Source organism: Bos indicus x Bos taurus, chromosome 16 (genome assembly GCF_003369695.1).
Source record: "Bos indicus x Bos taurus breed Angus x Brahman F1 hybrid chromosome 16, Bos_hybrid_MaternalHap_v2.0, whole genome shotgun sequence".
Lineage (NCBI taxonomy): Eukaryota > Metazoa > Chordata > Mammalia > Artiodactyla > Bovidae > Bos > Bos indicus x Bos taurus.
Window position 1 is genome coordinate 43250980 of NC_040091.1, and position 16477 is coordinate 43267456.

Genomic DNA, 16477 nt, shown 5'->3' on the forward strand with positions numbered 1-16477 from the left:
TTTATACTTAAATTAAATACCATGATTTAATTTACTGGCTGCTTAATCCTGTATTCTCTTAAGTTAAAAAAACAAACACAAACACCAACCAAAAGTAGTTATAATTAACTGTTAACGTTAATGAATTTAAACCTTCCAGAAAGCATGAATCCAAAAGGAAATGTCCAACAGGTGATGCGAGCCACATATTCTATGGCTTTCCTGTTTCGGTCTCAAACATTCTACATGTCAATGGAAAAAAAAAAAAATTCTCTAGGGTTTCTCAGTTTTATTCTTCTAGAGCACAGTTTTCTGGCCTGTTACTGAGCATGGTCTTCTAACAGGTACACAATTAACTCGTAGGTAGACAACACAATGGCAGTGTTTGGTATCTGCCGGATGAGCTGGGCAAAGAGTCCTCTATAAAAGGCCAGGTAGCCTTCTTCCCGGAAGACCAGCCGAGCAGTCTGGACAAAGGACTTGTACTTGCTGCCCTCCTCCCGGAGCCGCGTCCTGATGACTTCTGCAGGAAGAGACACGCATTTCAGGCTATGAGCGAACTGAACTTCCAAAGGGTGCATGGAGAGACAGCAAAGCACCCAGCTTTACACACGTTAATGTGCAACGGTGGCTCTTTGCCCTCTCAGCTCCGTTTAGATGGGGCAGCCACACAGACCATGAAGAGTTTTTTTCAGAACATTTTCTAACTCTAGGAATTGGTCAATTGTCCCAAGACTTATGTATACTTCTAAGGGGTAAGAGTGCCAAATGACTTCTAAAGGATTAGAAAAATAAAAGTTTCATTTGAATGAGACAATTTTAAGACAGTTTATCATTTTCTACTCTTAAGTAAACGCTGTCACTTCCCTGGAGGCCTAATTTATATTAAGTATAGTGAGTGGTATCTCCAACAAGGCTTTCTTCCCATGTACTCCCCAACTTTCTCCTCTTACTAGGATCCTTCTCCACTCCATCCAGCTTAAAAAACCACCTCCTCCTTTCTCAGAGTCTTGCCCACCTGGCCCGGCCTCACCCTGGCCCCTGTGGCAAGACACCTGGCACTGCCCGTCAAGCAGACTTCAGGGCATGTGACGTGGGACGAGTGGCAGACCCCCTCCCCAAGAGCCCGTGGGGCTGCTCGGTGCCCCAGCACATGACGGGGCCTGAGTGGCCTGTTTCAAGTTGGCCGTGTGCAATGCCACAGCTGACCGTGCAGCAGGCGCTGGAAAACAAAACCTGTTTTTCATGGCACAATAAACTGAGCTGTTTTTTTAAAAAGTAGTTCAGTAGAACATGAGGTCTATTATGAATTCCTTACAAAATAAACTTACCCAAAGTAGCTTTCTTCAGCATTCCATTCAAGGTGGAAGCTGAGAGAATTTTTTTTTTTTAAAAAGCTTGGCTCCCATATCATTTTTTTTGACGAATTTTAAACAAAATCCAGATTTCTTTTGTTTCTTTGAAAACATCAGATGTTCCACAACACACGGCTCACATTCTGCTGAGTGTTGGCCACAATCAGGTGGAGCCAAGGAAAGCAGAGCCCCCACCGCCCGCATGACCTGCACGCACGAGCTGAAGCCGGCTGTGCTGGGACTCAGCTACCTTGCATCACCCGCTGGTACCTGCATCTCCATTTGAACCCCAGAGGCCTGGGAAGTACTGACATACACCAATGGCCACTATACCGCGCCTGAAGGCCAGGCAGGACCTACCGTGGGGGTAAGCGACACAGGAGGCGCATCCCTTAGAAAGAGCAGCAGCTGCCATAAGTCCAAAAAAATTTGTGGAATTTTTCTCAGTCCCATTTGTAGAAGAGGCTAACGGAGCTTCTTTCAGATACTTCTTTAAGCTTTCATAAATAGCAAAACAGATGATGGTTTCCGAAATCCCAGCATACGAGGCAGTTAATCCCCTGTAGAAGCCGCGGATGCCTTCCGTCTGGTAAACATAGCGGGCACACTGGAGCGTGTTCATCTGCTTGGAGCCTCGCACTCTGCACAAAGGAGACCAATGACAGGCCGTCACGCCACATGCTGAGGAGCCTGCCTGCTGCCCCCGAGTCACAAGGATGATAAAGAGAAAGTACACGGGGAGGCGCCATAGTCCTCCTTGGTCTGGGTTTGGCTGAGTCCTGTCCACAGTGAGGCCAGGCCCATCAGCTACATGGGGCCACAGGCCCACAGGATGGCACGCGCATCTGTCCCAACTCGCAGACAAGTGCTCAGAGTCTTCGATCTACCTTTGAGAAGAGCTAGATGGAAGGTGTTCACCAAAGAGGAAAATATGACTGTAATAGAATCAAAACCATCCATGTGTCTACACATGCAGACGGATGGTACACAGACTAGATTGAAAGAGTCGTGAAGGCAGTAAGACATGGGGAAGTGCTTAAAGTGGAGAGCAAGGTGAAATTCCATGTAAAGTACAATTATAATACAAACACACTTTAAGGAAACACTGAAGGAAAATCCGCCAAGAATCTCACAGGGTGGTAAGTTTAAGTGCTCTTTGTTACCACTGTGGTCTCCAAATGCTGTTATTTTGACTCTATTCTTTCTTTTTTGGGTTCTTATCTGGCTGTGCCGGGTCTTAGTTGCTGCATGCAGGATCTTTGGTTGCGGCATGTGGATCTCCGTTCTGGACCACAGATTGAAACCAGACCCCCTGCATCCGGATCTTGGAGTCTTAGCCGCTAGACCACCAGGGAAGTCCCTCCATTATTCCCACATTTGTAAACTTATAAACACGGAAGAAACTATACAATAACTAAAAGGCCTTCAGCTTGGATGCTCCTGCCCCACGACAGGAAGTTTTCATAAACTGCCTGGATACACACAGAATCCCTGGACTGGATAGCGTTCACGCTGGGCGCACGTAGGAGACCCTCCTGTGGGGGAGCAGATCAGTGCACTGGGTCCCCCCACTCCCGCCCCCTACCTGGAATGACCTTTGTAATGCAAACGCAAGCACCCACTCCCCTGTTTACCATCCTCTCACAAGGGGTCTCTCAGTCTTGGCACTACTGGGATTTCTGGGGCTGGACAGTTCTCTGCTGGGGGTAGTCATAAGTGTTATAGAGTATCTAGCAGTCTCCCTGGTCTCTATCCACTAGATACCACCTAAGCTGTGAGAAACAAATATTCAGACGCTGCCAAACATCCCCTGGGGACAGGGCCCTGAAATCCCTGCTCTAATAGCTCTACACTGCCTCCAAATACAGCCGAGTCCAAGCTCCCGTTCCTCCCCAGGGCTTTCAAGGATGCGGCTTCTCCAGCCTTATTTCCCTGTACCTCTCTCCTTCCCCAGCACATTCACATGCATGACACACCCCTACTTTCTGCTGCTCAGAATGAACAAAGCTTCCCTGTCTCCAAATTTGCTGCACACCCGAGTCTCTGCCTGCGGTACCTTCACTGCCAGTGCCCACTGGGCTTCTGGACACAGGGAGATATCCCTGCCACAAGAGTCCCTCCCTGGCTGCCTCCCTGCACGTCCCATGCAGACTGCATCAGGGACTCCCTCCCACCCCCCAGGGTCCTGGAGCACTGCTGGCCCCTTCTCCCACCAACCTATAATTCTCTCTATTTTCTGTGAAGCTGTGAGCTTTGGGAAGGCAGGGCTTGTGTCTTATTCTCTGCTGTTTCTGCTGCCACTGGTGCACAGGAAAACATGCAACAAATCCTCGTTGTTGAGGGCTCTGTCAATAGAGCCCACCAAATATAGCTTTAAAATGTCCTGAGCACAGGTCATTACCAGGCAGATTTTAACAAATGCACATAAAGAAGGCTCTCAGCTGACCAATGCATTTATCCTCTGCTAAACAGAAGTGATGTGAGGACACCGTGTGCACGCTTGGAAGTAACTGCCCAGACGCTCTAGGAGAGGACTGGTCAGGATGTCGTAGGACAAGAGCTTCTTGAGGGTTCTATTCCTAGTGAGGAAGGCAGATTCAAGGAGACCGAAGCAAGAGACCACGTGACATTTTTTGAAAACTGCCAAGGACCTTGAAGGTTAAGCTGAGGAGTTGGGATTTGACCCTGACAGTAACTGACATTCATTGAAGGCTTCTGAGCAAGATATCTCTTCTAAATGATTAGACCTGGTACATTTTAGAAGGTTCCTTCAGGTAGAACGGACAGGGAATGTCAAAGACCCACTTCAGAGGCTACCCGGGTCATTCGAGAGAAAAATAAGCAAAGGCAGAGCCCACCTCCATTTCTAGGTGGAGCTCTTGCTTGCTCTCTCCCCTCCTTTCTCTATAGGTAGCTGAAGGTTAGACTGGACTAGCTGGAAGTTTCCAGCGCCCCACACACATTTCTAGGCAACCTAGTAACAAAAGGGTACTTAGAATCCTATCAGAAAACACTGTTTATCATCATCATCACTGACTTGAAATTACAGTAGTTACTGGGATGTTCCTTGATCTTGTTATTTAATATACTAAAGAAGTATATTAATATATTGTAACTTTTAAAAACACTGATAATTGTATTTCAATAATTGGTTTTCATTGCTTTTAAAAATGTCATTCTAGGGCTTTCCTGGTGGTACAGGACTTAAGAGTTTGCCTGCCAATGCAGCGGACATGGGTTCCATCCCTGGTCCACGAAGATTCCATGTGCAACTAAGGGGCAACTCAGCCTTCGAGCCACAACTGTTGAGTCTGTGTGCCTAGAGCCCGAGCTCCGCAACAAGAGGAGCCACTGTAATGAGAAGTCCAAGCACCCCTGCTCACTGCAACTAGAGAAAGCCCACTTGCAGCAATGAAAACCCAGTGCAAAAAGAGAGAAAAAAATCATTCTAAAAAGTGCCTGTAGGCTTCACTAGAGACTGCCAAAGGAACCCAGAGCATAAGAGATGTGAAGGATCCCTGGCTACAGTTTTGAGGGAGAAATCCAGGATGTCTGAGGGCCTTGGGAGACTAAAATGCCCCTTCTGAGGCTTTGGGCGCTGCTGTTCTGGCACCTTCCCACAAGAGAGGCCATTAGAGCACAGTTCACAGCACTCCACCTGGGGGCGGGGTCTCCAGGAGCAGAGACCCAGGACTACCCCGGGGATCAGGGGCCACACCTGAGCGAACTCCTGACATCCCCTTGTGTGTTATTTCTGCTGGCCTCTGTCTCCCCGCTGAGGCTTGGCAGTATAAACCTCAACACAAGAGAAGTTTCTACATAAGCTTATATGCAGATAAAACATAGATGGGGATGGTTAAGGATGCTATAGGTCTCACTCTACAACTGGAACTGGCAGAAGAAAAAAAACCCCTGAGAATTCAAGTCTTACATTAAGGAAGGAACAAGTAAAAACTTACTTCCGTTCTAGCTGCATCCGGGTTTTAACCATCCATATAGGGTTCATTAAGGAATTCGTGACAAAAGCTGGAAGAAACAAAACAAAACAAAAACAAATAGAAAATGTTATCACCGAACAGATCCAATGCTTATTAAAGCCATGTCTTCCATATGATAAACCTTGAAATCAGGCTTTCAAGGCTTAATAATAAAAACGGTAAGAAGCAGTTCCATTTCCACGCAACAGATGGAAAATATAGTCCCCTAAAATGTAACATCTATTGGTAATACTGAACTAAAGTAAATCTCAATTTTCTAGAGCCCTGTCCATGGACAGAGGAGCCTGCAGAGTCGAAAGGGTCACAAAGAGGAGGGCACAACTGAGCAACTGAGGACGACTACTAGTCCTTCCAGACTCTAGCTGGTGCTGTTGGTATTCCTGTTAATGTGATTCCTATGGTGGTAAATATGAAACTATTCTGAAACTCAATTGAAAGCATCAGGTCCAGAAATAATTTGTTTTAAAGAAATTATGATCTAATCCGAAAGAATGCCTTATATTTAACTTAAAATAGAAGAAACTAAATCTCCATTTACCTGAATCCAAACTTAAGACATTCTGATATCTGACTGATCATTTTAGGAAATCGACATTTTAAGATTGGTCTGCCTATAAGAACCATCTTTAAGTCTTCTCCATTTTAATGTTGTTAATCTCTCTGCTGCTGCTGCTGCTGCTAAGTCGTGTCCGACTCTTTGCGACCCCATGGACTGCAGCCTATCAGGCTCCTCCACCCATGGGATTTTTCAGGCAAGCGTACTGGAGTGGGTTCCCATTGCCTTCTCCATCAACCAAAAAAGCAGCAGTATCGTATATCACTGACCTGACACACAGCAAGTCCTCTGGAATATGTCATCCCTTTCACAGTCTAAACAGATTGATAACATGACCCTAGACATGCTTCAGTTGTGTCCAATTCTTTTCGACCCTGTGGACCCTGCCAGGCTCCTCTGTCCACGGGATTCTCCAGGCAAGGATACTGGAGTGGGTCGCCATGCCCTTCTCCAGGGGATCTTCCCGACCCAGAAATCAGACCTGCATCTCTTACATCTACCTGTACTGGCAAGCAGGTTCTTAACCACTAGTGCCATGTGGGAAGACCCACGCAGATAGTCTGTAGATCAACAGGACCTACTGTATAGCATGGGAAACAATACTCTATCTTGTAATAGACCATAAGACACTGAATCACTCTGCTGTACACCTGAAACTAAAACAACTTTGTAAATCAACTACACTTGCATTACAAAAAAAGAAAGAAAAGAATGCTACCAGGAAGGAGGGGAAAAACCAATTACAGCAACATTAGCTCCTTGAAACAGCAAATTGAAGATTATTAAAAAAACAAAATTTCCCTTCAGATCCATCTTATTTACCAAGGGTTTCTCTAAGTTAATTTGTCAAAAGTTGCAAAACCGGTGCCCAGCTTTTAGTTTACGGCTAACTCACTATTGGCTGAGGCAGTGAGGCACTACACTCCATCCCTCTGACCTCCCTGCCAGCTCCATATCCTGTAAACACCTTTCTTGTGAAGCATCTTTGCTAATGTCATTTTCCATTTGGGATCCAAGAATTATCTGTAACTATTCAGATGAATTCCTAGTACTTTTATTTGGAGGAACAGGGAGAAAATGGATACATACAATTTAGAGGTCAGCAGAGGGTGGAAATTTTTCATAAAATGTCAATTTAATTCTCTAAAATACCTTTCTATTTAAACAGACATAAACTTTATATCGAAAATGGCATGGCCTTCTCGCAGCAATCTACAACTGACATATTTCTGCCAAGTATTTCCTGGGAGAAAAATCTTGTTGTGAATTTTCTATGGTAGGTGGAATGATTCCCTCAAAAAAGAACAGAAACGACATCTTATCTATCACCAACCCTGCTGAACAAACCCCACTTCAAGCCCCGAGTCCTCATCCAGAACCCAGCTGCGGAGGACAACTGTACACAGGGTATGCCAGACACCTGGGGGTCACAGAAAAGCAGCTCCAAGTTTAGAAAATGATGTGATAGATATGAAAACACACCAACATTCCTTTAAAAGATAATCACACTGACCACCAGCACGCATGAGAACATGTCAGTCTTCACATGTCAATCTTAAGGGAGAATAAACGGAAGCAAGTTACAAGCTGTTCTCATATACTCAGATTTTATCAATTCTAACATAAAGTTTCAGAAAAATGAGTTCAGGTGCAAAAGAAGCAGAGAGCTAATTTTTAACTCCTGGAAAGAGGCTTTCTGGCACAACGCACGCTTAGGGAGCTGAGACATTCATGAGCACTCACTGGCCTAACACACCTGCAGAACCAGCCGAGAAAATGTGCACGATGTTGCTGTTTGGCACGAAGACGCCATTGAACTGCTCTTTGGCTTTGGAGTAGCAGGCGAAGTACACAGCCCTGTCAGAGCAAAGAGAGAACACGGTCAGGACATCTTGGGACACTGGCTCCATGCAACCTCTGACAAACTCAGGAATATGCAGAAGAGGTTAATAGGTAATCGCAAGCTTAACCTCATCTGGGCTCAAACCAAAACCTGCTGCAGCCGCCCTGGGGAAGCTCCCGCTTGTCCCTCCAGAAAGTAGTCTGTGATGGTCGAAGTGTCCTAAATAACTGAGGAAGACGAGGTTTTGATAGTATACATATGAAGTCCATTTACATTCTTCATTCTGGATAAATGCCAATCCTTTTAAGCACCAACATATATTGTAACTGTTAAAATGTATAATACATTTCCAATGTATATCACATGTGTCCTGCCTTACACCATAACGAGTGTGTCACATGTAATTTGAACCTTTTTCCTGATGACTCGGGACCACATAGGGACATGTAGGCTGGCACACGTTTCCATAAAGGGCTCCCTCCACTGATGCACTTCCTACCCCAGAACGGGACCACTGGAAGGGTGGCACTCCCTCCCACCCCGCCCCGGCTCTTCAGTCTCCTCTGCCTGTCTGCTTTCCCCTCGTCTGTCTCCTCCCAGATTGGGGCTGAGGAGCAGAGCCTGCTTGTGGTTTTCCCTGCTCTTCACCAGCAATGCCAAGGAAAATGGCCTTCTTTTTTTCCAGCTGGCCAATGGATCAATTACAGAATGTATTTTTCAACCTAGGATGCTGACTACTTATCATGATTGTGTTATAAAATTGTCTTTTGTTTTTTTTTCTAGGTCCCAACTATTCTAAATGGGTGTGGTGGCCAAGACTCTATATCAGACTGACGGGCATTACCAAGTTAAGCACTGTCCCCAAGTAGAATGACTCTGTGTTCTTCATCAATTACATATATGCAGCATGTCTGTGTACTCTTAATAATGCGTGCCCCATATAATCTCACAGGCTAGTACTTGCTGTATTTTCAATAGATCACACACACACAAGCTACGGAATTCTAAAGGAACAAAAGGGTTTAATAAGAATCTGCATATTTATGATATCCTCAGGAAATCTGTGTATAAACTGGAGCACTGACCCGTAAGAATTCAAGAAGCTTTTAGTCTTCACTTCATATAAAATGACATTCTCATTTTTGTTGTAAAGATCTACTGTATATGTCGATTCATGTAAGTGTCCTAGCAGTCACACCCAACTCCCCTTTCCAGAAGGCAATTTCTAGAAGCAGTTTCTTACCTGCTTTTCAGAGATACACTGCCCCCACCCCTCCACACACAGAAACATTCATTCCCTTTCATGTCCACACGTGTGTATCCTCTGCATCAGTCCTGCCCAACAGAACTTCCTGCGGAGCTGGAAATGCTCTACGCCTATGGTCCCGCAGGCAGGAGCCACTAACCACATGTGAACATTAAATACCTGAAATGCGGCTGGTGAGACCAAGGAACTGAATTTTTAATTTTAATTAATTCAAGTAGCCCCATGTGACCAGTGGCTATTGTATTGAGACAGTGCAGCTCGATGTGTTCAAATAAGCTTTAAAGAGAATTAAACCTTATAACAAAACTGGGGATTTTAAAAAATACATATAAAGTAAAACCTAGAAGCCTTTAAAATTCCTTCAGATGAGTGCTTCCAGATGCAAATTCTGATGTGGGTCTGAGATCCTGTCATTTAAATCAGCTCTTTGGTGACGCCACTGCTGCTGACCACACACCACACTTAGGAGGAGCAAACAGAGAAAGTTCTAGGTGATGGGAGCAATAATTTTCAACTTAAGAGTACAACAACCAAGAGCCTCTTTCTAACACATACACATTGAGAGACATACCAACAGTTAACACTATTTCTATGCATCAGATGCATTTAGGATTCTCACACAGAAAAAGAAACTAGTCACCTAGCAGTACTGCCCCTCTGGTTAAGGAAGGACTTGGTGCATTACATACTGTATGTTGTGGGCTAGCTGAAAGGTTCATTGCTTACCTTGATGGTGCAACTCCAACCAAATTTGGACCCAAGCCTCTAAAAAGTGACCTTGGTCCCTCCTTCTCCAAGATTGACCTGAATAATAAGAAAAGATGTATCTTTAAAATCCTTAGGCAAGGGCTATGCAAAATGATAAGGGGTCAATCTTCACATTAGCTCCTTGAATAAAGAACAGAATGTTTACAAACCCCCTGAGGTCTTATCTGATTATAGTACAATACGGAATCAAAAGACTGAAGAATACTGCCTTCATTACTACAGTGAAAAAACATGCTTCAAAAGCTCTCTTGTCCACACAGGAGTAATGTTCAAGGTTTGCACAACATATGGGCATTCTTGCAAGGCAAAAAGAGCACTTGACAGGTATCACAGAATATTTTCCTTACTAGCTGGTATCAAATCCAAGCCTTGTAAGTGACCCCAAGGTGCACTCTTGTCTGCAAGGCCCAGACTAACTCTGGTCATGCTGAGGGTCGCATGAGGGTCACTAACTCTCTGTTCACCACACTAGACACCTCACTACAAGTACAATGCACATTTCTTTCTTCATGGCATCTGGGGAAGGTCAAAGCAGTGCGTTTCAAATGAAACCTGGCCACACAATGGAATAGCATTTGGTAATAAAAAGGAGAAGACTCCTTGGACAGCAAAGAGATGAAATCAGTCAATCCTAAAGGAAATCAACCCTGAATATTCATTGGAAGGACTGATGCTGAAGCTCCAATACTTTGGCCACCTGATATGAAGAGCTGACTCATTGGAAAAGACCCCAATGCTGGGAAAGGTTGAGGGCAGGAGGAGAAGGGGTTGACAGAGGATGAGATGGTTGTGGCATCATCGACTCAATGGACATGAGTTTGAGTAAACTCTGGGAGATAGTGAAGGGCAGGGAAGCCTGGCATGCTGCAGTCCGTGGGGTTGCAAAGAGTTGGAAACGACTGATCGACTGAACAACAGCAACAATAAAAAGAAGTACTGATGACTTACACAAGGATGAAGCTTCAAAAAACATTAGGTTAAGTAAAAGCAGACACAAAAGGCCGTATGTTGTATGATTTCATTTAGATGAAATAATCAGGAGATAAGCCTATAGACAGAATAGTGGTTGGTTGTCTAGGGCTGTGGGTCTGGGGATGGGGAGTGACTGCAAACAGTGAGGGGATTCTTGTAGTGGGAAGGAAAACGTTCTAAAATCAAACTGTTGTCAAGGTTGCACAAAACTCTATGAACATATTAAAACAGGTGAACTGTATGTATTTAGTGGGCAATCATCTGGTACGTGAATTACATCTTTTTTTTTTGTATAATAAGGTTTTATTAAAGTATAAAGGAGATAGAGACAGCTTCTGACATAGACATCAGAAGGGGGCAGAAAGAATACCTGCCTGCCAGTCTCTAGCTGGATGTTACGCAGTTACTAAGTAAAAGTACAAAGCTGCTCAGTCGTGTCCGACCCTTTGCAACCCCGTGGACTGCAGCCCACCAGGCTCCTCGTCCACGGGGTTCTCCAGGCAAGGATACTGGAGTGGGTTGCCATTTCCTTCTCCCGTGAATTACATCTTAAGTGCATTTTGAAAAAATTTTTAATTGAATTTATTTTTTTATTTGGCCAACCATTTGGCATGTGGGATCCTAGTTACCGATCAGGGATCAAACTGGTGCCTGCTGGAGTGGAAACACTGGACTGCCAGGGAAGTGCTCTGAATTACATCTTACTAAAGCAGTTAAACCAAGAAACCCAGAGACTCACTGAAGAAGTTCTAAAAGATAAAAGAAATATTGGCAGTAACAGTTTTCATGTTTTTGCTCTTGTGCTAAATCAATCACTTAACAAAAGATAAATGATATAACTGGAATACAGACTGCAGATTAGTTATATCAATACTAAATTTCCTAAATTTGAAAACTGTACATTTTCAGATGGTTCAGGAAAAAAAAAGTATGTATATAGAGCAAAAACAGATAAACAAATGTGGCAAAATGTCAAACACAAGAGCCCTGGGTAGAGTATAAGCAAGGTGTGTGCCCTGTTCCTGTCACTTTTCTTTAAGTTGGAAATCATTTCACAATAAAAAACTTAAAAATGAAAAAGCTATAGGTCATAGGTTATAAAAATACTGAGCTCATCCTAACACTCTAAAGGAACTACATGTTTCACTGCATTTTCACACTGGCCAGGACCAAGGCACTTGGTCCTTAACAGAATTTGGTGTTTTCAACTTTAAATTCTTTACTGTTAACTCTTTCTCCAAACAGGATTTAGCTTAAAAAAAAAAAAAAAAAAAAAAAACACGCTCTCTGGAAAAAAAACTTCTCTCAAATAACCACATCTTGAAGTGACCTACATCTCATAGTATAGTATGTGAAAGCTTTCAAATGGTCAATACATTTAGAATTTCTTCAAGTTTAGGCTCTGTCTGTGGTCCCCACGACTGTTCACTGTACCGCCAGCCCTAGGAATCACTTAAACACAATTAAGGGCGTCTCTGGCTCCAGGAAGCTGGGAGCCACGCATCTATAATGCAGTGGGGAACTTGTGTCCTCGAGTGACTCGGTCCTTTTAAGAGCTGCAAAAAGGCTGTCTCCATAGTGATGCACATTAACAGTGGGCAAAAAGTCAAATCTGTTACATAATTCAAACTTCCAACCTATCTGGATGTTTACAAAACTTTTCTGGAACAATCAAGTGCCTACTATAAATGGTACTCCTCAGCTTCAAAATAAAGCATGTTTAGGGCCCAGACTAAGTTTCCCACAGTCCTATAAGCTTTCATTTAGGAAAGAAATGCAGAAGGAAACTCGGGTCTTGTCTGGAGTGTTTTGTTCTCTTCCTTCTTTTAGATCAGACTATGCATACCACAGATCAAGCTCCAAGACAAAGTTCTGAGCTGAAGCCATCAGCTTTTAAAAGAAAAACTACCTCACTAACATATTACTTTTCACATTAAAAAGGTACTTGAAAAAACAAAGTACCTGAAATAGTTTAAAGAATAAAAGTTTTGAATGGAAAAAAATTTTTTTAAAAGATTATGTCCTAAGACTTTTTAAGGCAGATACTTCAATAAATGGATTATGACCCTTTGGCAACTTTAACAGAGAGAGCCTAATTGTGTTAACATCTTGTCTTCAAATAACTATATTCAAAATATAAAGGTAATCAGTGCTCCAATGGAGAATACCTTTTCTCTAATAGATTAACCTGAGACATAAGCAAACACTGATTTGTATTTTGAAAAATAAAATTCCTGTAAACAAATTCTGTTTTCTGTTAAGTCTTTAAATGTAGCACTTCCTGGAAGAGTAAGACTAAAAATAAGCAGCTTAGTTTTAAATGAATAACCATCTGACTATAGGCCAGGCTCCTCTGTCCATGGAATTCTCCAGCAAAGAATACTGGAGTGGGCTGCCATTCCCTTCTCCAGGGGATCTTCCCAACCCAGGGATCGAACCTGGGTCTTCTACCCGAGGCGGATTCTTCACTGTCTGGGCCACCAGGGAAACCACCTGATAAACCCAATGGCTTCTAATTGTGGGCAGATGACCTTGGTGGGCTTTGTGGCAGAGAAAAGGCCTGGATCCCTGCTCTCAGTTCACCACTCCTAGAAAAAGAGCCTGCTCAGTAGCCCCTCACCACTGCTCTAGTCTAGGGGTGATTAGTGGAGGAATCAGAAAGCACAGTCCAGTAATCCAGGCGGGTGAGGGGCGGGGGAGGAAGCAAAAAGCAGTCATCTTCTGTTAAACTACCCTAGAAGACAGTGCTGCTTACACTGGTGCACTATCTGATGTAAGTACTGGGTAACATTCTGCTTTCAGAACTTGTGACAAGAAGCAACATACATGTACCCCAAGGAGCACATGTGCTTTCTCCAGATGAGAGTTATACAGGGTGACAGCCCGCCTTTTTGCCTTCATTACCAGGAAACTCAGCTATAAATCTTATGTTTAAAAAGCACAGGAAGCAGGTATTATGACAGCAGCTAATACTGGTTATTTGCACGGCAGGGGGAGGAGCGGGTGTCACGCTCTTCATAGTCAACATCCTACTGATGCGTCACGTTCTCTCTGTCCTGCATTCTTGCCATGTGGCAGGCGGCATTCTCAGAGATTGGGGACACCTCAGTCGTCAGAACAAATTGAAGCCCCTACCTCTGGGGAACTTCTGTTTGCAGGGGGCCCCCGCAGGGAGAGAAAATAAACAATATAAGTCAGTACATTATACTGCACGATGGACAGAGGTAAATGCTGTGGATTAGAAATAGAGCAGGATGGAGAGAATGTGAAGGAAGGGCCTGGTTTTCAATAGCGTGGTCACTGCAAGGCCTTCCTGCAAAGGGGACAGCTGAGAGGCAGCCATGCAGATAATGTCCAGCAGAGAGGCCCTACTGTGGAATGTTCCAATGTTCTGGTCTTTTAAAGAGCCAGAAAGGAGGCCAGTATAGCCAAAACGGTTCAGGAGGGAGAAATTCAAGGGGGCAAAGTCAAGGAGGTAATGGGAGGGGTCCAGGAGGCCCCATGGGCAGCCTCAGCTTTTACTCGGAGTGAGGGCAAAAGGATCTCCTCTGCTTTGCTGAGAACAGCTTGGGGATGGAGCAGGGTACAAGGTCTTCTGCCAGGCCAGTTAGGAAGGTGGCTGTCTTGCATGCGGTGTGGGCGCTGTTCGTGTGTTTTAAAAGACGGAGAGGTTGGTTTTTTTTTTGGTTTACATTTTAGTAGAAGATGTGTCGTAACACACTTGAACTAGAGAAACATTCCTATTTACCTTAGGGGCTTGGCCCCAGTGACACCCGCGACTTCCGGGTAAGAGGTCCCCAGTTACAGTAAATAAATAAATCTACTAGTCATGCGAGATTGGCAAGTATGTAAGAGGAAGTTCACCTTGGATGTTAGCAAAGCTGGCAAATTACCTCTGTTTCACTATGTCCAAAGCCCTTCAAGTTCGTCAGAAGCGAGGCATCACTGGAGACACTGCCAGTGACTAGACTTACTAAAGGCGAACGGGGAGGGTGTCTTCAGAGCTGGTCTCTCTCCTTACTGACAGCAAAGCACGCCTCCCATCTCAGTGCCCCACCTTTCCTGGCCTGCCCCTGACCTTCTGCATTTTGTGTCTCCACAATCCTTCTCAGCATTCAATTAAAAAAAAAAGATTTGCCTCGAGTCTTGGCTATCAGCGACCTCTTTCTCTAGTTGGGACCTTGCCCTCAGCAGCTGGTGCCTGAATTACCCAGAAGTCGGCTTTACAAACAAAACGTACCTAAAAATAAATTAAGCACTTTCAAATCCATTCTACCTTATCTAAACTGTGACTGAACTCTGCCCCAAATTCAAAGTGTTGTCGTTATGAAGACAGAGCATCTCCATTTTATTGCATCTTTTTCTAACGCTTCCCCACTAAACACCCACGCTGGTACACAGCTGTGTCTCTCTTGAACCTGCGCTCTCCCAGAGGTCAGCTTTAGAGCTCTGAGTAACACGTGGAGTTCACAGTCAGTCATCATTTTAAAGTTCTCTTTTAAAAGCACAGGGTCCCCGAGCTAAAATGCAGACATTGCCCAGTGCTCTTCTGAATTTCTGATTTTGCCTTAAGCATAGAGACTGATAAGCCAAATTCAACTTAAGAATATTCAGCGACTTGGTAAGCAAATGAAATATTTTACTACAGTAAAAACAGATAAACTAGGTGGGTAGGCTAGGTATGAAACAAAAATTGTAAAGACCAGCTTACTAAACATATATTGTAGTTTTTCTATAAATGTAAAATTATTTTCAAATAAAAAGTAAAAAATTACAACATTTTGTTTCCATATTACTTCCTCTTAAAATATTCACAATACTTCTCTTGTGCAATTTTAAAATTCATTCTACAAGCCTCAGAGCTTCTCACTAGCACTCAAAAGACTTGGGGCAAGAGCAACACTCTGATGTAACAATTTAAACATGGATTGTTTTGAGTTTGCTTTGTTAGGTTTACTTTAACTGTCCCTGGATGGTGATCACATGCATGCTGGAAGCCCTGAGGCCAAGAGAGCAAAGTCAGAGTTAAGATACTGGTACAGATACCTAGTTCTTAAATTTGGTCACAGCCTCTACAAACAGAGCATCCCATCCGATGGGCCGGATAAACATCCTGCACTGACAGTGTTGGGGGGCGGGGGTGCGGGTGGCATGAGGCCAGAACCGGACTGAACTTACTTCAGAACCTGTAAGAGTCCAGGCGTCACTGACGTTTGTCTCACCACCCCAGCTCCGCTGATGGTCCCCAGATGAACCTGAGGATAATAGACTGTCCGAAGAGCTAATCTTGAAGACTGCAACCTTGTCTTAATGACTTCTAGTGGGCAAGTGAAAATAGCACCAACCGTGCCCCCACACCTGTAAGAAAGGAAATCACAACAGGATCAGAAAAGCTATACTGAGCTGTGCATACACGAAATGGGAAATGGGATTTTTCTCTACTAAAAAAAGAAAAAAAGGTACTTATGTTCATTTCATAATTAGAGCATATCAACAGGGTGGGACAAACGGAGAGAGCAGCATGGAGACATGAATACACTAACATATGTAAAACAGAGAGCCAGTGGGAATTTGCTGTATGACTCAGGGAACTCAAACCAGGGCTCTGTGACAACCGAAAGGCGTGGGATGGAAGGGTTCAAAAGGGAGGAGACATATGTATACGTATGGCTGATTCATCTTGATGTATGGCAGAAACCAACACCATACAGTAATTATCCTTCAATTAAAAATAAATAA

At 43.9% G+C, this 16477-nt stretch overlaps 1 protein-coding gene across 1 annotated transcript in view; it reads right to left on the reverse strand.

Moving 5' to 3' along the window:
• The window catches only part of SLC25A33 (solute carrier family 25 member 33), a 30206-nt gene continuing 13729 nt past the window's right edge, over positions 1 to 16477 (reverse strand). Inside the window, exons 2-7 of the mRNA XM_027564982.1 lie at positions 15917 to 16096; positions 9725 to 9802; positions 7645 to 7745; positions 5294 to 5360; positions 1695 to 1975; positions 1 to 502 (exon numbers count right to left, since the gene is read on the reverse strand). Coding sequence (XP_027420783.1) covers positions 300 to 502; positions 1695 to 1975; positions 5294 to 5360; positions 7645 to 7745; positions 9725 to 9802; positions 15917 to 16096 — 910 coding nt within the window. The 3' untranslated portion in view covers positions 1 to 299. The remainder of the gene's footprint in view (positions 503 to 1694; positions 1976 to 5293; positions 5361 to 7644; positions 7746 to 9724; positions 9803 to 15916; positions 16097 to 16477) is intronic.